The sequence below is a fragment of the Melanostigma gelatinosum genome (assembly GCF_949748355.1).
Source record: "Melanostigma gelatinosum genome assembly, chromosome: 1".
NCBI classification, from domain to species: domain Eukaryota; kingdom Metazoa; phylum Chordata; class Actinopteri; order Perciformes; family Zoarcidae; genus Melanostigma; species Melanostigma gelatinosum.
The window spans coordinates 12563447-12584293 of NC_136634.1; the positions used below are offsets into that span (position 1 = coordinate 12563447).

Sequence of the window (20847 nt, forward strand, 5' to 3'; positions counted from 1 at the left end):
ACCCATCACTGACTAGAACTTGTAAAACTTCAATGAGAGTACAATGAAGTTGTTACAAGTCTTGTCATTATTTTTCATGCCACCCCTCATTATAGAACACAAATTACAGCAACAGCTTGTTGTTGACTAAATATTCTCACAACAAGGGCAAGATCCATTTAGTTGCTCTGGACCTGTCAATTCTATTACATGATATTCATCAGCAGATGGAATTTGGCACTGAAAAGAAGTGCTGACCAAAAAAAGATTGAATCATCTACAGATGAAAAATGATCTGCCGATAAAGATGCAAAAGATGATAAAAGAGCTCCAGAGTGGCTGTTTTGTCAACAGTTGTTCCCGGGGCAATAATGAGCCTTTGAGCCGTCTCTAACGTCTTGTTTGAATGAGAGAGAGAGTTGTAGCACTCGTGTGGCCTCTAAATGAGACACGCACCGTAACAAATCCAGGCTTAAACCATCCGTTTCAGTGTTTAAATATTGCTACGCATGCTTGTACATTTTCTGTATTTTATATGAGAGCTACTGCAGGGAACAAGACAAGGCATTGTTGTGCTACTGATGACGATAAGAGACACTTCAGTGAATGTAATGCTATTAGCAGTCTGAATGTAATTCTATTAGTAGTGCAATGTAATACCACAGCTCGAATAAGTTATTATCAATATCACAGCACAAACGCAGTGCTATGATTTTGACGTGGCATGAATGACTGTACATTGTCGTTTTCATTATGGGCTGGACTCGGTCTCTCAGTACACTTTCAAGCATTGCCAAACTCTAAAATCCAGCTGGTTTCTCATATCTCTTGCTCCATATGCATCCTGTTCATCCATATATAACTGAGGATATGACTCCGTCTCTTTGTTCCTTTGCCATTCACAAAGAATCAATGCGACATTTGGGGGATATTTATTTGGTCCTTATTTGGACAAAGTTATCATGATGATATGTTTTGACTTTTACTGTTGGAGACTAACAACAGTTGTGATTCACACGTTGACTATTTAGAATACGGAACAAACATCTAATCGATGTGTCTGTATGTGGAAAAGACCAGTTCATGGACATCACCCATCTGTTGTGCAGATACCAAATTGTGTCATGAGAGTTAAGATTTTGATAGAAGCTCTATTGTCCAGCTGAAAAGAGTGTTGATTCGATAATTGTTTCTTTATAAAACAGCAAATGTCATGAGTACCAAGTTATTTGAATTTATGGTCGCTGTTGCAGCTATACATGTCGTACTTTCAGGAAATAATAGGATATTGAGAGAAGAGGCACTTTTTAAAAGACAATATTAATATGCCGTAACGGAAGAGCAGCAGGTCTCTAAGTAGAGAACGAAGGACAACATCTTTTCTCGCCTTTCCAGCTGATGTGTGGGACGTGGGGGGCCCCTTTAGTGAGCGCCGTTGTCAGCCGAGACAAACTGCAGCTCCTGGGACTGCCCCAGATCTGACAGAAACCTCCCCCTCCATCAGTCACGTCATCTGAGTCAGTGAAGGAGTCTGCGCCCTGCTCGCGGTCACACTAACCAGGAGACACAAGCTGTTCCTCTCCAGGTGCTCATTAATGCACTTGTCCTTGATACCTCCGCCATACAACAACACAAAGACAAACACATGCCTGCCGTGTTCTAATTACACTTGTGCGCGCACACTTGCAGGGATGTGCATCACGCATTTTATTAAGAGACTTGGAAATGTCAAACTACGGCGGACGCCCCTTTACTTCCCCCTCCTGCTGCTCCTCTTGTCTTTTTAAAAATTGTGGAAGAGGGGGGGGGGGGGGGGACACACCGATAGGGACTGTTGTTGTGAAGCAGAAAGACAGAGTGAAAGTAATGCTATGTAAAGATGGTTTGAGCCTTTGAAGTGGGGGACGTTGGGGACGGCTGATAAGAGAGAGCCAACCCAGGAGTGGAGAGCCGGGCTGAACGAATTCATCAAGCTTCCTCAACAATTAGCATATGGGCCTAATTATCATATGCAACCAATCCTCCATAACCAGTCTGCAATATGACTTCCTATCCCTCTACATTACCAGCCATCCCACTGAAAAATGGTGAGCATAGATGACCCCAGTATTGTCTTATACTTCTCCTCTCCAAGGCCTGCTTGAATAACTACCATACCTCCAATGTTCCTTTCTTTCCATTATGCAGTTAAGCCAGACAGTTAATTATCCAGGAGCAGGGAGGCCGGGTCTCTTTGCTGGCTGCGATAACGATATGCTTTGCTGGGCAGAGAATGAAGAGGGCCAGCCCACAGGGACCCGTGCTGATGTCAGGCAATCTTTCAAAAAAAGGCCCAGGCAATTAGATGCACCAGTGCTACCAGGGATGACTAGTGTTATTGAGGATACTGGCTAGCTTCTCTAATGGGGGTATTTAGGGCAATTATGATAAAGATGTCAGGGCGACCTCCCCACGACTGCTGCTTTTACAAGGGGTGCCTCTAAGTGCAAGATCACAGAGCAGAAATAAGGAGTGACTAAAGATGTGGCCAGTCCCGTGTGGAAGTCTTGCCACCAGCAGAACTGCACTTAAGACTCGTCTCATGTGGAAAATGCTGTCTAGAGGTGTTAAATGGGCTAATCTGCCCTCACAGTTGAGTTTTATGGGAATTCTGGAGTCTATTATGACAGTCCCAAGAAAATAAACACTCCAGTGCTCAATTAAAGAGTAAAGCCTGGCTGATTTGTTTCCATTTAGCATCATAGATTCAGCACATCTGGGCCGGTGAGAGTACGCAGCACGGTTATTATTTAATGGACGAGGGAAGCTGACCATCTGTAAGGCAGAGCCCCACAAAGGGGCCTTTCACGTGGCTACTGCTGTACACTGCTTGCTTCTGAATTGTTTCCATGCACACGTTTACCTCAGGCATCAACCTTTCAACCACTGGCATCCATACCTCACATCAAAGTTACACCTCAGGGACATAACCAAGGGCTACTGGTCACCGCACACACCTTTAACCATGCCAGCCCAATTGCAATGTTAGCATATGCCATCCACATGGCTGGCATGACACTAAACACACACTGACTAATGTTTGAAGTAAGTTCAAAGCAGAGGAAATGTGCAACGTGGAAGCAGCATGTATCCTCTTTCTTCCTTAAGAACAGCCAAACAGCTGGCCATGTTCTTTGCAAAGTGCTCAGTACATTTCCATGATTGTTATTGTACGATGTCTGTGGATAATGCACGGTGATATCCCTCTCTCTCTCCGTAATAACCTCTCTGGATAGATACTAGATAGTCAGGAAAGAGCAATCCCACTATCCAGATGGAGAAAAGCTCTTCAGTGAAGCACATTCCAGAAGTAAGTGTTTCTTTCTGTTGTAGTTCATGGAACCGAGCCATACACTATTTAGGAGAGACTGGAGGGATTCGATATGAAGTTTAATGCGTGAGCCTCTCATTATAATACTGTAATAAAGGAGTGCTGCGAGAGAAAAAATTAAGCAGACAAAAGGAAAGCTTAATAAACCAAAAATCATGCTTTTTAGCCAAGTTAGCAGCATGGCTCTAAGGATGGAAATGTTGGCCGGTCGGTCCACCACTTTGGTCCAGACTGAAGTATCTCAACAACTATGACATGGACGGCCATGTGCAGACATTCATGGTCCCCAGAAGATGAATCCTACTGACTTTGGTGATTGCCTGAAATACTTTATAGGGCCACCAGCAGGTTGACTTGTTGTTGTTTTAGTGAATCATCTCAACAATTTTTGGATGGATTGCCATGAAATTTAGTGCAGACATTCATGTTTCTTTCAGTAACTTTGATACCTTGATAACTTTTCATCTTGCGCCATCATCAGGTCAAAATTTCAATTTGTCCAATACTTTGATTGTTGTCAAAATACCTGCAAAAATAACAGAATAACACTAATTTACCATGTGAAAGTGACTGACGTGAGTTAAAGTGCCAAAACTATTTATTAAAACGATTCCTGTGAAATTAAAGCGATCATAATAACACCGCATTCACAATTTAACAGCACTCACAGCTAAAACAATACCATCATGATCTTCTCCCATGACTGGATTGTCCCTTTTTGCTAATTCACACCCTATACTTTTACATCGTATGGGACGTTGGTTGCTTTTCATCATTTGTCTTCACTCCTTCTACAATATGCTACCAAAGCATTCCAGCATCATAAGCAAATGGGCCTTTCTGAAATACTGGCCAATCAATCAGACCAGGTTTGCCCTTCTGGAGCAACAAGCCCCCCATCCTACTGAGCCATCAGTCATGCCCCACCTCTGGCTGTCCTCCTGCCTATTTTCACACCATCTCTTTCACTTCACACAGCTAACACAATGACTTATTATGTTTTCCAACTTGATTCCCCTTGATGTTTGCTCTCCAACTCTCGAGCTGCCTGTGAGTTACAATCCCGCCTGTCGATTTTCCATCACGATAGCTGGAGAATTAACTCCAAATGTTTGGCAAAAGCAAGCAGAGGAAAAGAGCTTGCTTTGAATTTTGATCTTGTTTTTTTCTGCTTATTCACCTTCATCAGTGATATTTATCGCAAAAGTGAATATATGTTTATATTTAATACCTCCAGAGAGGTTTCTGATGAGGGCGTAATGTCGTGCAATCACTACATTATCTGCACTTGGCAAGTTAAAATCAGCTTTCAAAAGCTGTATATTGTAGATTGGCGAGGAGAGTTTGCAGAGATCTTCTTCACCCTTCACATATTGTCACAGGTGTAAGAGAGATGAGATCGTCGAGGTCTAATAGACTTAAATTGGGAACAAATCATCCTAAATTTTTTTTTGAAAAACTTCATAAAGCATAACCTTGCAAATACCAATTCCATCAAAGCATAACCTTGCAAATTGCAGCATACGAGTCATTTAGTTCCATTAGAGAGGGTGTGTTTCTCTTAATGCAAGTCGATAGCAGATGGAAATTAGCCTCTCTGGCTAACTCTGGCTCACTTACAGTGCAACTGTTGATCAGTGTCCCTGAAAAATAAATAAAATAGATAATCAGGAGCTCTGCATCAGGTCTGGACAGAGGACCAGCATGACCTGCAGTGTGTACATAAACCACAGCTGTAGTGATGGATGGCTGGCTTGACAGAGTGTTGTTCTGTGATGTAGTGGAAGAAGGATCCCACTGTGACTCCCATCCACCATCACGCACACAAACCTCTCAAAACACCACATGTATCACTGTCTGCAGAAGCTGAAATGAGGATGTGGGACAAAGGAATACTGTATGTTTGAAAGAGTAACGAAAAGGGTAAAAAGCTCACTTCACAGAACTAACAGGAGTGAAAATCACTCACCTTTGCTACACAAGCTCTACTTCTCTGTTGTTTTACTCCATCAGTGGTCAACAAAAGAAAAAGCAGCGATAGAGAGCGAGAACAAGACACCACCATCCTTCCAGGAAGGACCCGGAATGGTTTGGAGCCCTGAAAAATAAGGCTAATTTGAAGGTCAGTTAAAGAGCGCTAGGCGGTGCAGCTCGGGAGGGGGAGGGGGGGGGGGGGGAGGGGGCTCTGAACAAGTGCAGGGGGAGCGGCTCGGGTTGCAACGCTGTGAGGTAGGCGCTCCGACGCTCTCCCTGGTGCTCTTCATCAATCTCTCCCATCCACCGAGAGCCTCCTCTGACCCACATAGCAGCCAGAGGGAGGGGGTTGCCTTTCTTCCATTATTAATACCACTGCATCACACAACCTGCACTTACCTGAACCAAGTCAGCAGTGGAGCCACAAAAGGTCAAAGAACCACAGGCAGACATTTTGCCTCTCGTTCACATTCATAGTCAAAAGGTAAGTGACAAAACCCCGCTTTTGATATTCGTATTCCCATGGCTTCCATTGGTTTTGGAAGTGTATGCATAGGGGTAGGGGTTACATGTGCGGTTTGGCCAAGTCTCAAACGTGAGGGATTCATTTCAGCTTTAAGCAGAAGGCATCAATTTTCTGCTCAAAGTGACCATACAAAAGTGCCATATTCACCAGGTTTTCTCATCATGATATGAATATTACTGGTTGAATAATTGGACATTTAATGTGCATCACAGATTATATGTTATGATGAAATGGAAAAACAATCTAAAGTTCATAGAACTGCAAAAGCTGACAGAGTGGTTCTTGGTTTCTCTTTTTTCCTGGACAGAAAATGTACATTTTACAGATATAATAAAAGAAGCAACTAATGGTGCTTATGCTGGACCCGTCTGTAGCACAATTAACTGTGATATGCAGCACCGAGTGAGCGAATGGGCAACTTGCAGAAGTTTCCCCTGGTTGCCTACAAGGTGATACAAGAGGGTGCAAGGCTGGACTACAGTGTACCGAAGACAAGGAGCTGCACCATTCTCTCATCATTTGGAGGAATGTCCTTGGCAGCGCTGTCTTTGTGTTTGAGGGGCCAGAGTTACAGACAAACCCCTCTACATCATTTTGAAAATGTCTGGCAAACAGTTGCTGATCCATCCATCAGCTAAAGCTTGAATGCAGGGCCATTGGAAGAAGATGAAACTCCCCCATACACATATCTCCCTGTCACAGTGCTGCTAAAACTGCAATTATGAAAGGACGTACACGCTGTCAGCACACAAAACACAGTTGTTGGTTTAGTGTGCCATTGTCGAAACAAAGAATGGCAATATATCACCTCCAAAGCTCTCCGTAATCTTTGATTTTGACATTGAATAGAAAGGAGAGAAGAAGATTTAGTGGTGGAACAATAGTAGATTTGTTTTCTGCATATGCTTCAAATTAGGCCAAGGTTTGGTTAAGGATAAACACAAGTTTAAGCCAAGTCTCTGCCGTAGCAGAGAACAATTCACATTCGAATTCAAAACTATTGTTTAAACAAAGCACTGGCATGGAGCGATGCTGCTGCATGGAAAGAGAGCTTATCTCATCGCACTGTGACTATCATGTCTTTGCTGTGGACAGCTTCAGTCAGTTCAAAGGAAGGGGTGCCTGGCTTAAGTGCCTGGCTTTGTTTCTTCTTCTTTACAGCGGCATTACTTGCACAAATACTTTGATTACGGCACTGAAACACATTTCTTATTCTTTGTGCAAATAGCATGCTTTATCTGAAGTGCAGCAGCTGTGAAGACATTGGCGTAGTAGCTGCGTGAGTCGGACGAGGACAACTTTGTTAAAGTGGTAAACCACTCATACAATTGTACAGCTATAGAAATGTGCCTGTTTTCACCAAATTTGGAATCTGATTTGAAAATAAATGCACTGTGTTGAACTCAAAGATAAAGCAGGAATATCTGAAACCCCAGAATTGCTATCATAGCTGGGATAAAGAGCAATTATATTGTTTTTCTTCAATTATCTAAGAGACTATAGAAAACATATCACATTAAATACCGTCTACTCTGTCAGTTCCTAGTCTAAACACCATTTGTTATGACAGGGGCTGATGTTGCAGAGTGGTGGGTGTCTGTGGGTTAACTAACACAGGAAGTGGGGACAGCTGTATAAAAAAGGTAGGTGCTACTTTGTGGTACTAACAAATAACTGGCATATCTGACGAGCACAAACGACTCCAAACAGGGCAGAGTTTGTGTGTTTATCTGAGAAGTGGATCCATAAATTGCTAAGAGGTAAAGCACTTAGCTGGGTAGAGTTGTTCGTCAAGACATAATGATAACTGGTCTTAATTGCCTTGTTAGACTATTACTACGTGGGAACAATCAAACAACAAATGCTGTCTTTAAAAAACTGATACAATAGCTCCAACGAGAGTTTTGCAAATGTATGACATTTTCTATTATCTTATCGAGACTCCTATCAAACTACAACATTACGAAACACACACGTTGTGGCTTCAAACCCATAATGATGCGCGAGTATTGACTCATCATGCACGTTAGGAGTCGTGCTGCGTGTCGATCACACTGTTCCTGCACAAGCTGGCGGTGTGGTTTGTTACCTAGCCCGTCTGTGACCACGCAGTTGTGTGGCTAAGGTTCAGGGCACAGCTTGAGGGAATTCCCCCCCCCCCCCCCAAACTCTCCGTGCAATTAGTTGTATCATGTTATTTTTTTCTATGAAATCGAGCAGCTGTTTTCCTTCCTGTAACTTTAGAGCTGCCTTCCGACAGACAAGGAGGTTTTCTCTTTTCATCTTAAGCTTTGGTTTTACAAGTGAAGTTGACAAGGTTGCCACGAGCCTCTTAAACTGTGAACAGGAAGGGCAAGTGATGAAGTGCTTAAGGGCAGATTTCAATGGTCGAGTGTCTTGACGGATGAAAATGGAGTAATTGCAAGCACAGACTCGGGCAGTGGGCGCTCTAAGCTCCCAAACAAAGAATTAAAAGCTCATTTTACCATCACACTGTATTGTTTTTTTAAGAGCCAACACGTCGGTGTCATTTCAAAGCAGGCCTGTCATTTTAAAAGAAAACATTTTTTCAGAATAAACTATTCAGAGCCATTGAATGACCACAAAAAACGTTCACTGGAACCACTTCTCCGGTTTCTTTCACCGAAAATGCTTCAATAAAGTTATTCAGCGTTAATGTTTGTTGGAACAGGTCCATGGAAAATGGAGAACTTTGAAAGTCTGAGGTGAATAGGGTAAACATACATTAAAAACATGTTTTTCTTCCGCTGCCTGCATGGTTTGTAGCTAAACCTACAGCATACATAGAGTTGAATCAGGAGGCTCTGTAGCTCTCATGTAAAAGGGTTTCCTTACAGATCCAGTAAGCACTTACAGAGGCTGAACAGAAATAATTTGCAGTGAGCAACAAATACATCCGCTCAAAATCAGATGATTAAAACTCAAAATGTTCACTGAGGTGTCATGGCTTTTAGGTGTCATAGTTTTTAAGTAATATCTTATGGTCTGGATTCGCTGAAGCTCTTCTACAGAAAGTAACTGCTGCTGCTGCTTTTCCACTTTAATGTTTCATTGAGAGAAGGTAACAGTTGGGCTTAAAATAACCAAAAACACCACGTTACATGATACGCTATGGTGCCGAAATTGCAACTTTAAAAGCATGTCACGTACAGATGCTAGACTCTGAAAACTACAGACAGTGTGTAAAACACCATAAGTAACTTAAGACGACAAATGCATCATATTTCAATAAAATCTGCATTTGCACTGTACACCATACCTTGCAGCCTCACAGTGTTGTTGGAATAAAACAGAAGAATGATTAGAAGGGTTTGGCAAGGGTGAGAAATTTTAAGTGCTCACCCGCCACCTCTCATCATCCACCCCCACACGCTCCCTTGAACGTCTACACGTACACGCAAACACACAGATGTCAGCGAGGTCTGAGTGACTCTACCCCTGTCGTCCCTGCTGTGAAAACAGCACACACACACACACACACACACACACCCTCCTCAACCCCCCTCCCCTCTTCTCTGGACGCCAGCCTGACATACCAGACCTTGTTCGTTTGCACATATTTTTACCCACCGTTACTAAATTAGGAAGCCAGAGGGAGCAAATGGAGTGTGGCTGCCAAGGCAGAAGAAGAAGGGTCTGATCAGGCCTGCGTTTGCTGAGGGCCCATGCCAACCCTACGAGCTTCATTAAGAGCCACTTGGGTTTCAGAAATAGAAGCTCAACAGGGACCGGGGCCAAACAGAGCCCTGAACGGCCAGCCAAAAACTCACGGGACAAACAAACAAATAAACTGGTTGTCTCATGGCCTGCCAGAATCAACCGGCAGCAGCCATCCTAAGGAGCCATAAGAAGTTATCTTAGGCAGTCTTGCACACAAAATGTGCCCTGCCCCGAGTTTAAAAGCGGTGACAGTAAACATACTCGCAGCCCGATACAGAATAAATTAACCTAGAAAGCTCTCTCCAGAGACCAATTTCTCAAAGCAGCCACAGAGACGTTACTTCTTGTTTATTTGGCAAGGATTTTGGGAGCTGATGTAAGAGAGGATATTTTCACAAGGAAATGTACATTTCCTCTTCTTGCGAAATTGGCATGTAGCATTTAGGTCTATGAAAGTAAAGAACGATGTGGAACAAGTATTCCTTATCTGTAATTTTTAGACAATATTTTCTTTCAATCCTGAAAAGATTTCCATTTCTTCATCCTCATCTATACTTACAGTTCAGATCTATACTTCATTACTAAATGCTATGCACACTATAAAATGAATGAACATTGTGCAGCACTGAAATAAATCATAAACTCCTTGTTATATAATAAGCAATTAAAGAGAGGGGAAAGCATGTTGCCATGTAGAAGATTTAATCTGTTTCATTTGAAGCAGATTTATTCTGTTTCATTTGAAGCAGATTTGGATAAAATACTTTTTTTTTGGTGTAGTTTCAGGAAAGCACAACCAATTAGAAAGCACTGTAAAATGTGCTGTTTTACTAAAGGTTAAAACACTTCTTCTTGACTCTTCCAGGTTCATTGTTTACCATTTTGAGTGACACCTCTAAACCGGTGCACTTCAATAACTCCAGTCCAATTACCCACCCATTAAAACTAATGAGCTATTAGCAGCTAACTCTGTACAACCGGTCATCGTTACAGTCATCTATGCTTTTGATTCACAGACAATGTTGCATGTTTTTCTTCTATTCGTGATGATGCTTTGTATTTGTCGTCATAACATTTTTTACAAGAAAAATTACATTGAAGCTTTATTATTTTGTAGACGGCTGGCATGAGTAGGTGACAACAGGAAGGTCTGCGAAAACATAAACTAAATGGTCTGATGAGCACGGAGGACACAGTTTGGATAACACTGAAGAAAATAGAACAGCGGCCCTGGGGTTTTCATATTGCCAGTTGAAACACTTTGAACTGTGCCCTAAGGAGAGGCCAACACCCCAGCCGTCACTTCTTAAAAGAGCAAAACAATATTATAATCCCTCAAAATGATAAACTCCCTTGAGCACAACATTAAAAACTACAGTATATCTGGGACTGCGACTCTTGTATTACTCTACTGACATCTTGTGGACATATAGGAATACTACAATTCATATGTTCAAAACGGGAAGAGTTCTCACATGAATTTGAACAATACCAGGAAAAAGCCTGCCTTAATGAGATTTCTGCCTTGTTTTAAATACTTTAGATTTCATGGCGTTTCAGTAAAGATGAAAGTCAACCAGCTTGGGGGCCCTGGGGCCATATTAAGATGATAAGCCACTGTTAACCAACCATTAACCCCCTCCTCTGTGTATTATCAACTGTTGTTTCTATACAGGAGTACTACCTGGCCCCAGGTATAGGCTTATGGTGTATTAACTCGATTAGCACACATTAATAAAGGAATTTGCAACATATAGCAACACAACTTCTAAAAAAAATGAAGCTTTTGAAACTATATTTTTACACAGTGGCCCTTTTACAGACAGGACCTAAACATAAGGCCCTCACCATGTCATTTGTTGTGCTTCACTGCTGCAAAGTCAATTAAAGCGTTCATTGTACTTTTTAAGAACATCGTGGCTCTTGAATGCACCCCACTTTCTTCTTTTCGCAGCGTAAATGTACGTTACCTTAAGGAAAGGCATTTCTGCAGATGGAAACTCTTCCGCAACGATACCTCAGTCCACAACAGTGTCTACGAGACTATCTCCTGTAGGTGAAATACTTTGCGTCACATTTCACGTAGCTACCGTAACCTAAGGTACGGTAGTATTTTCCGTAAGACAGACAGAGGAGCTACAGATAGCGGCACAGACTGTGGGCACGTAAATGACGCTCCGCGTACGCGAGATAGAGTAGCACGCGAAGTGTAACCACAACAAAAACGGAGAGAACACAAAGTCATTGATTGTCTGTTAGAATGGCTGCTGTTCACTCAAAGACCACAACACGAGCCAGTTCCTCCGAGTGTACGGCCGAGTGAGTGATTTCTTCTAACATTCTGTTTAATCCGTTGACCAGTGAAGGTAGATGTTGATGGTACGAACCCACCGAACAGAAGATGCAGACAAAAATAGTATTATAACTGTATTAACTGTGTCCCGAGCTAAATCTATCTTTGTAGGTTTTCAGGAGCTTCACAGATACTAAAAAAAAGGTGTTTTCCTTAAATACGTCCACCTTTTCAAAAATGCACTGACCTACCTTGTAGATCCCCAGAAAGCATGGGAAGCACCAGCAGAGGCGTGACTGCATCTCCTCCATGTTACTCAGTGCTGAGTTCCCCTCAGACAGGATATGCTCGGAGGGAATTTATTATGATGGCACCTGAAGAAAAGCTCAAATACTTTGACCGCCGAGCTCAGGCCCGTGAGGACAACCAAGAGGTGGGTACAGTCACAAATTAGATTTTGGAGGTATTTGTGCAGATGCATATTCATGAAGATGAATGCACTAATAAGGCTGCAATTAATAACTAGAAAATGCATTTCCTGCAGAAAATGCGTTGGAATGCTGAAAGATGTAATGAATCGCAAAACAATTGCTGAAAATACAGAAATGGGAGACTACCTGTCTGGAAAATGTTGAAGGCTAAAAGCATTGCACTGCTGAAATTTAAAAAAAATATGTAATTGAATCAACTTTAAAAATGTAATTGGAATCAATTCAACAAATTGTAAAAAAAAAAAAATGGAAAAAAATGGAAACAAATGTAAATAAAAAAAATGGAAAACTTTAATTAATTCATTATTTTAAAAAAAAATTGAATCAACATAAAAAATTTAAGAAGTTTTCTAGTTCATTGATTTTTTTCAATCAAATATCAGTGAATATTTAAAAAAAAATGTCCATCATAATTTCCATTCGACAAAAAATATGTTTGTTTTTTGTCTGACCAACATGCCAAAACACAAATATATTCAGTTCATAATGATATAAGAAAAGCAGTAAATCCTCAAAATCCAAGAAGCTGGAACCGGTGATTGCTGTCTATTTCTACATGATAAACAATCAATTGATAATCAAATTTATAGGCAATTCGTTGACTTATCAATAAATTGACTTATCGTTTCAGCTGTAAACACACTCAAATGAACCCGTCTTCAAACATACAGTTTTCACTAAGGTCGACACCCAGGCCGGTGAATGATTGACATTAGTTTCTAAATGCTAATCTAAGCTCTAAAGTGTAACACAGATGTATTATTGATATGGGTTTTGATACATGGCACAGTGGGTTATCAAGAGAAGTGATCCTGAAAGTTATTCACTGTGTCTGCTCAGTTAGATGCCTGCATTCAGGACCTGGTGCGTTGTGCGGCGCTGTGTAGGCTGGTATATGGGGACGGACATCTGAAACTAGCCCAGGCCCATGCCAGACTCGCTGAAGCATATCTCCAGTTCAAAGGTAATGTTAAAAAGATAATACTGTGAGCACATTGCAAAACTGCATATTATGAAATGCAGGAACCTGTTGTTACTAAACTAAAAGTTTAAGACAATTTTATTAAAAACCGACACACACTTCAGCCTAGTATGATAAATCCATGTCGCGGTAGTATGTGTTATCGAGATTAAGCTTCTATTTGTAATTGTACATGTGGTTTTACTTTGCTCTTTGCTTCAGTGTGGCCCAGCTAAAATGAAAGGATTGTTCCTGTTGAGATGCGGTTTAATTTACACACAATCATGGTTCTTTGTTCCCTGAGGCTGGGCACTGCAGGCCCAGGAGCACTCAGCTCTGGCCAGAGAGCTGCTGCCTTTCTGCTCCTCCGTCTCCTCCTGCAGAGGTGAAAAGCTCGAGGTTCTTATGTGTCTCCTGAACGTACACCTCACCCAGGGAGGCGCTTCACTGCTTACAGCCAAATATCCTTACCATGATACGTTTTACAGTAATGTGTGCGATCTTAATAGAAGTATTTACTCAAATAACCAAGCTGAAAAGTTCCTTGACTCTGCTCTACTCTTGAGGAGGCAGAATCCTCTTTTCTGGAGGCAGAACAAGTTCTTGAGGAGCTTCACCAACTCAGTGGCATCAACCAGGAAGAGAAGATGAAGACTGAGCTGGAAATCTCCGCTGGTCTCTCCAGGTTCAGTTGGGGAAACATTTCTCTAGAAATGTCTTAGTAGCAGCACACAGCAGATCTGTTGTCAAAATAAGGCTTTAATGCAGCATTTGTAGCCTATAGTATGTAATACCTGAGCCAACCTTGGTGCTTTTGCCAATTAAAAGGTAACAAGGCAGGTCTTTCCAGAGCACAGCATGGAGGGCATTCGATTTGTTTTGAAGTTGTTAACGGATTTGTTTTTCTCAAACCCTTTTAAATTTTGAAATGCATTGCCTTACATTTAAGTTTGGCCACAAGATGGTGATATATTCACGTCAATTGGCATGAAATCAACCTTTCACATGTTTTTTTCTTGCTAACTTGGTTATGCTATTAAAAATACCACTAGGCCTATCCTATGTTCTCTTACAACAACTTAAATAAATCTGGATTTTCCCCTGTTGTTGTCCAGTCAGCAGTCAGCGTGGGTGTGTTGTAATGATGCTTACAGACCTGCTGGGTTTCATTTGGCACAGATGGGAGAAAGGTATTTTTCCTCTCATTATTGATCTGTGGCTACCATTTTACAATATGCATTTGTAACCTAGTGGTGGTATTGACAACAGCGGTCCCAAGTGCAGGATTGCATGCTCAGGAAAAGATTAAAGACTCACAGACATCACGCCTAGGAGAGACTGATAGTCTGTTAAAGGAACTGTGTTGCCCGGCAACATAAAAATAGCAGCTACTTGTCATAGTTTAGATTACTGTGGGTGAAGTTAGCAGCATAACCGGGTTGAGATCAGCCCGCTAATGTCTAAAAGCCAAAACGACAACAAAAAATTCAGGCCGGTCTCCCTCAAAGCATTTGACAACCTCACAAAGTTTAAGAATATCTTAGTTTTAGTTCGAAAAACCATTTACAGTCGTATAAAGGAGTATGCGAGTATGACAGTAGTAGGGTGGCAGTATATTAACAGGGGAGCCGAGCTTATGCATGACCCATTGTTTTGAAAATCCTGTTGCTAGGTAAATTGAAGCAACAATAACGAGCCTCGTCAGTGGCTGAGGTTAGCTACACCGATAGGAATCTTGGTCTGATTCAGAGAGTCAGAGTTTGTTGACATGATGTGTGTAATTGAAAAAATGTGCAGACTCTGGCTGGTGTGTAAGCTTGCTAAATCTCTTTTGTTATGCGATGACTACGGATTTGGCGTGCTTCTAAAAAGCTCTGTCAGTGAACACTGTTGTGATGGAGGGTAATGTTCCCACCAAAGCCCGCAACAATAAAGTACGCTCAGCTCTCCATTAGATCCAAACATTCTGCTCGGCTTTAGAGTCACACTCAAGGTGTGCACTTCTGATCAGCCAGATGGGATATTTATTGTTAGGTTTAAATCTGTTCTCATTTATTTTCTTCACTTCTTTATAACAGCTGCCATAAATCGACATCTTAGCCAACAGATTTTATCCTCTCCACCCTTAATTGTCATGTTCAACATATCGATTGAATTGCACTCTGTGTTCACCAACTTTGTGCTGTTGTTGCAATTAGATGACCTGTTCCCCTTTCCTTGTGTATATGTATGCTATTGACTTGATCCACAGTCATAGTATAAACACACAGCAGGGATTGGCAGGGATTTAGTTGTAAATGGCCATGACATCACTACCCAAGACTGATCAGGTAGTTCAGTGTTTTTCTCCAGTGTTCTTTTTACCGACATCTTCCTGAGGCACTCAATAAAAAGCCTCATCGATCAGAATGCCATCAGTTTAAAGCACCACGCAGATTTGCCGGAGAAGGCTGTTGTGTTTCTGTCCCTCTCTTTTCACTTATAGGCTTGGCCTACTGTGTTATTTTCCGAGTGAAAGCCCAGAGCAACCTTACGTCACCTCTGGAAATGCTTACAAAAGAGGGCTGTATGGCTCGCATTTGGCAACACATCTACAAATCCTTAATTATATTAATTCCCTGCCCTGTGGACTCTTGGTATATTTCAGTGGGATGTGGCATATTTACCGTCCTGCCTGGAAGTGCGTAGGGATGCAGAGTGAATGAGAGGATAGAGCGGTATTGTCTCTGTTTGTCCATGCAGGCAGAATGGCATGGAGTCGAGACATGCTGGAATGTAGCTCTGCTTCAGCCATCGCTGCTGCCCTAAAAGGACCCGAAGTGCCTGCCTGATGAACACGTATGGGCGGGGCACACCTTCTATCCATCACAGCATGTTAGGATAATCTTGGTTTCATGGGAAAAAGTGTTTTAGAAACCTGTGCTGCTGGCCTTTAACCGCGGAGCCATGAATTTCCAAATCCATGTGGTCCTGGGATGTAAGCAGGACATAATACTGTGAAGCTCAGACTTTAGCTTCCCACACAGGCTGCCCCTGCTAAGACTTGTACTCGTGATACTGGAAGGCACAATGGATAAAACCTTAAATCAAATGCCATGCTGTTACAGATTGACCTCAGCGGGGATTCTGTACGTAAGTGAATTGTTGTTCCGATAACACATACTCTGCTCAGTGTGGATGTGGGAGACTGTGAGAAGGGGTTTCCTGTGACCCAAACATTTAATAAGGGCAATGTGCAAGCTTTCCCTAATATAGTCTACAGGCCTCAACTGCAGCCATTAGCCAGAAGCCTTCACCACTCTGCAGGATCTGGGTTTGGCTAGAGACCAAGCAGTTACTTCTGTAATGTAGAACAGGCTCATGGTAATGAAGTAACAGGCTTATGGGTATATACTGTACTCAAGTGACACTCTAAATACAGAATGTTAGTAGATATCATTTTTTAATTATAACATCTTTAATGGTTATAGAGTATTAGTCAAGTCGACTTTGGCAGAGCAAATGTCTTTCAACACACGGCTGCAGACGATCTACTTGCAGGGTACACTTTGTAACCATTACTGTTACTGCTGCCTCCTATAGTGGGCTGACCTGGACTCTCTTTGTTCTTGTCTTTCCGTCTCGGACAGTCTCTCCATTGATCTGTCCTTTCTGCTCTACAGGATCTATAGGAGACAGAACAGACCAGAGGAGGCCTTAAGCCAGTGTGAGAAGTCCCTGCAGCGGCTGAAGGACTGTGGCGAGCCAGAGAAGACGTGTTCGCTCTATCGGGACATGGCCGCCATCGAACAGGACAAAGGTCATTTGGACCGAGCCATCGAGCATCTCACCAAGGCAAGGGGCACGTCACTCACACAGCACAACACGCTGTATGCACACGAGGGCTTCTTGAGATGGTGCCAGGCTTTGTTGTTCGGTAACGTTCCCACAGCTCTTATTTGGTGATATGTGATCTGCCTTATTTCGCGTGGGTGTTGCTGCTAGGCCCATGCCATTGCTATGAGTCACAGCAAAGAGGAGCTGGAGGGGGCTCAGATCGCCCACAGCCTGGCCCTCGTCCTTTCTGCTGCTGCAGAGCCACATCAGAATGGTGAGTTTATTCTCAGGCACAGACTAGCCCTGTGCGATATGCATCAAAGGGTTCATTCGGATTTTTCCATATGTGAAATTCTATAAGATGGCGCTATGGAAACCAGACTAGTCTCATTGAAGACATGTTGAGGTTCAGTCATGTCAGTATGATTCACCCATGGCAACTGTCTCAATACAAATGTATGCTTTGTAAAACATCACATCTGGACACAAACTAAATCTCAAAATCATATTGCCGTTGATATTATACACGTTAACCTGCATATTTTGTGTGTCTTTCCCATGCTGGTGTAGAATCTGCAGGTTGCTACTTTGAGGAGAGTCTCAGTGCATATAAGAACTCTGCAGGTTCACAGGATCCAGCCTTTCTCGTGGCCCAGGATGATTTCTGCCGTTTTCTCCTCCTCAGTGGCCAGCAAGAGGTTACAGACACACACACACACTTAGACAATGCCACTACAGTCATTTCATGGTAACACCCTCAGAGTTTGTGATTGTTAGGGCATTTATTTCACCTGCTCCACCACTGATGGAGAGAGAGGACTTCTCTATTTTCAATGTAACATTTCAGAGATGTGTGGCGATCCAGAAAGCTTCTCTCGCTACAAAGAGATCTACTTTTGGTGACCTGAGTGCTGAGGTAGCAGACACCCTTCAGCTTCTAGGAAGTGTGGAGATGAGTGAGGGCAGACTGACGCCGGCCCACAGGACCATGAGAAAGGTATCGCAAGTTACAGAACACAAACAGCACAACTGATGTTCGTCTTAGCTACAACTTGTAAAAGCATATTAGAAATGATGGAGATGACATTGTCCCTGCCAATGTGCTGCATTTGGGAGGGTTTATTAAAAGGGCAGGAGTCAGCGGGTGTGTCCATCTACACCAGTGAGAGGCCAGTTCAAAATAAACACACAAAGAGTCCCTGTCAGATTGAGGTGATCTATTTCAACCCGCCTCCCTAAAGATCAGAGTCGCATGCTAATCTTGGAAGGGGGCAGAGTGTAAAATATCACACACGGTGACTTTGTGTTTCCTCAGTCTGGATGGAGCCCGACAGATGGCAACAGTTTGCTAACTGCTGTCAATTAAAGGGACACTGACCCCAATTAGTGACGCATGCCATTATGTCCTTTGAAACAAAAGTCACGTTCTCAGTCTTTCAGCACACATGCAGTGATAGAACAGCAGCCTTTTAGTTAATTTGACCATGTTCCCCTTCTGCTACTGTTTTACTTTATTCCTTACGGAATGTGTTTTTGCTCACAGACTGTATGACTGCACATGTTTGCCCGTATGAGCTCAGTTCTGCAGCTCATCACACATACTAAAATACAGCAGTAAATGGGGGTTTCTTCATACAAGTAACAACATGCCTGTAAGTAAAGGAGCCCGGTTGCTATGTTGTTTTGTTATGACACTTAAGAGCGGAAAGGGTACCACTGACAGAGTGCATCAGGGCTCACTCGCTCCACACCACGGCCAACTAGTAACCTTTCTGAAGTGCCCTGGCACTGAGCCTGTCAGGACATTTGTTTCCTGTCATCCTGACACTATCTGCACAATGACTGAATAACTTTTGTTTTTCCAAAGGAAACCTGACTCATGCAAAAGATACAGAACTTCAGATATGCTAAAAAAAACATGGCGAACAATGGCGCGCACACACACAGCCATACACTTGACATTTCCCCCTTCCTCTGTTGTGCTGCTTCCATTACATCAACCTTAGCAACAGTGAAAATATCCAGGAGGCCAAATGAATCTGTTCCAGATTACAGTGTGTTTTACTTTCCCTTGCGAGGAGGGAAACGTTTGGCTCACTCTTTCCCTTCTTTTAGCAAAGTTCTCTTCACATCTTGTTATTTATTGCAGAATTGGCAGCCTTTTATCATGTCTGTTGCGCAACTGTATGCGCACGCTGTGTTATCAAATACATGTGTTTATGGTTAAAAGTTGACTGGATTATGTTAAAATTCGGCAACATTTTCTCATGTCATAGAGCGAAGCCATTTGCTCATTCCTCTCATTTGATAGGATCAAACTGACTGTAGGGGGGGAAATGGCTCAGGCTGCAGCTTACATTTTTTAACGACCTCAGATTTCTGGGCTGTTTATTTGGAGTCCTTGTAATAAATCTAGTGTCACTCCCGAGTAGTCAGCACAGGTGTTCTCTAAACCTTGGGCTGCAACAGAGGTTATTTTGGGATGTTTAGTGCCTTCACATGTTGCTCGGAAGTGTTTATTCCCCCTGTTGAGTGTGAGTTGCACCTCTCGTCTTCCACTGACCACTCACTCTGCTGTCATCATGTTTTTATGTTTTATTTTTAATATTATTTTCTATTTTAGTGCCTGGAGATCCAGAGTTTGTTGTACGGTCCTCAGCACAAGAAGACAAAAGCTACACAGAAAGCGGTGGACATGCTGGCGCGGTAATTCTGCTGAACTATACTTTATATTATATTAAGACATTTTACTCTCCTGGTGATGAATTCTCAATCAACTAGTTGCATTTACAGTCATAGAATGATTTGAAAAATAACAAACGAGTGCATGTTTCCGTAATGCGACCATGTAATGTGTGTTTTGTAGGGCACCAGAGGTGGCTGAGAGACAACACAGGCAAGGGAGAAGGAAAACAAAACGTCACACACTTTCAGCTGAACCCTGCCGTGGCAATGATGGAAACTCAATGTCGGACTCTTGAAATCTTCTTTTTTTTTTTTATTTCGCCAGTACAATAATCTTACAAGTTTTGACCAATAATTGCTGGCATTCAAAAATGGATGCCAGCAGTTTGTTAGATAATGCACTGCTGAAAATCATCTTCATTTGCACTAATTATGTCCACTGGCATTTGTACATGATCTTGTGTCATTTTGTACATTAGGTAACATAAGTCAGCTTTAAAGAAATACTCGTACTCAGAAAACTTACCAACAATGTGTTTTAATTGCTTTAAGATATTAATCAATTTCCACAGAAGGGCTGGATTTTTTTTCACAAAAGCATAATACCATGTGTTCAACAAAAAACATGTTAATAAAAGCAATGACGTTGGCCTATCCATGGTGACTAATATTTGTTGAACCTTTGATTCATTACAAAGTCTTCATACATATTTTCTGGATGTTGCACATTATCTAGATTACACTCTGTACATGTACATATACAGTAAAGTAAGATTTGTTATTAACATTCTGCTGCTGCTGTTCACTCTTTCATCTCACTATTGGCTTTCGTAATTGTAAAGCCTTGTTTGATGTTCTAAATGGTATCATTCACCATTTTCAATTATGTTCGAAATCTAAATTTTACTTGGCGGAAGAAATTTGAAATGTGTGGTATTGACACATACCCTTTAAAGATACATATTTTACAAACACGTTTCACATCGAACACATTGATAACCCGGTTATTTAAAAAACACTTGAAGTGCCACATTTACTGCACTACACTTTGATTTCAGTATTTAAAACTTT

General features: G+C 42.0%; 1 protein-coding gene across 1 annotated transcript; it reads left to right on the forward strand.

Moving 5' to 3' along the window:
* Positions 1-11759: 11759 nt before the first annotated feature.
* ttc23 (tetratricopeptide repeat domain 23) lies at positions 11760-20444 on the forward strand. The gene is made up of 11 exons (XM_079277831.1): positions 11760-11849; positions 12082-12256; positions 13155-13278; positions 13580-13762; positions 13834-13960; positions 16938-17109; positions 17260-17365; positions 17662-17789; positions 17939-18088; positions 19715-19797; positions 19958-20444. The coding sequence occupies exons 1-11, from the start codon at positions 11791-11793 to the stop codon at positions 20070-20072; spliced, it is 1422 nt and encodes a 473-aa protein (XP_079133957.1). The 5' UTR covers positions 11760-11790; the 3' UTR covers positions 20073-20444.
* The last annotated feature ends 403 nt before the right edge of the window (positions 20445-20847 follow it).

Bases quoted from the DNA above. Each gene is read 5' to 3' on its own strand.
- ttc23 (XM_079277831.1), top strand. From the start codon at position 11,791: ATGGCTGCTGTTCACTCAAAGACCACAACACGAGCCAGTTCCTCCGAG. The intron at 12,257-13,154 runs GTGGGTACAGTC...GTGTCTGCTCAG, and splicing joins CCCGTGAGGACAACCAAGAG to TTAGATGCCTGCATTCAGGA. The intron at 17,790-17,938 runs GTTACAGACACA...GTAACATTTCAG, and splicing joins TCCTCAGTGGCCAGCAAGAG to AGATGTGTGGCGATCCAGAA.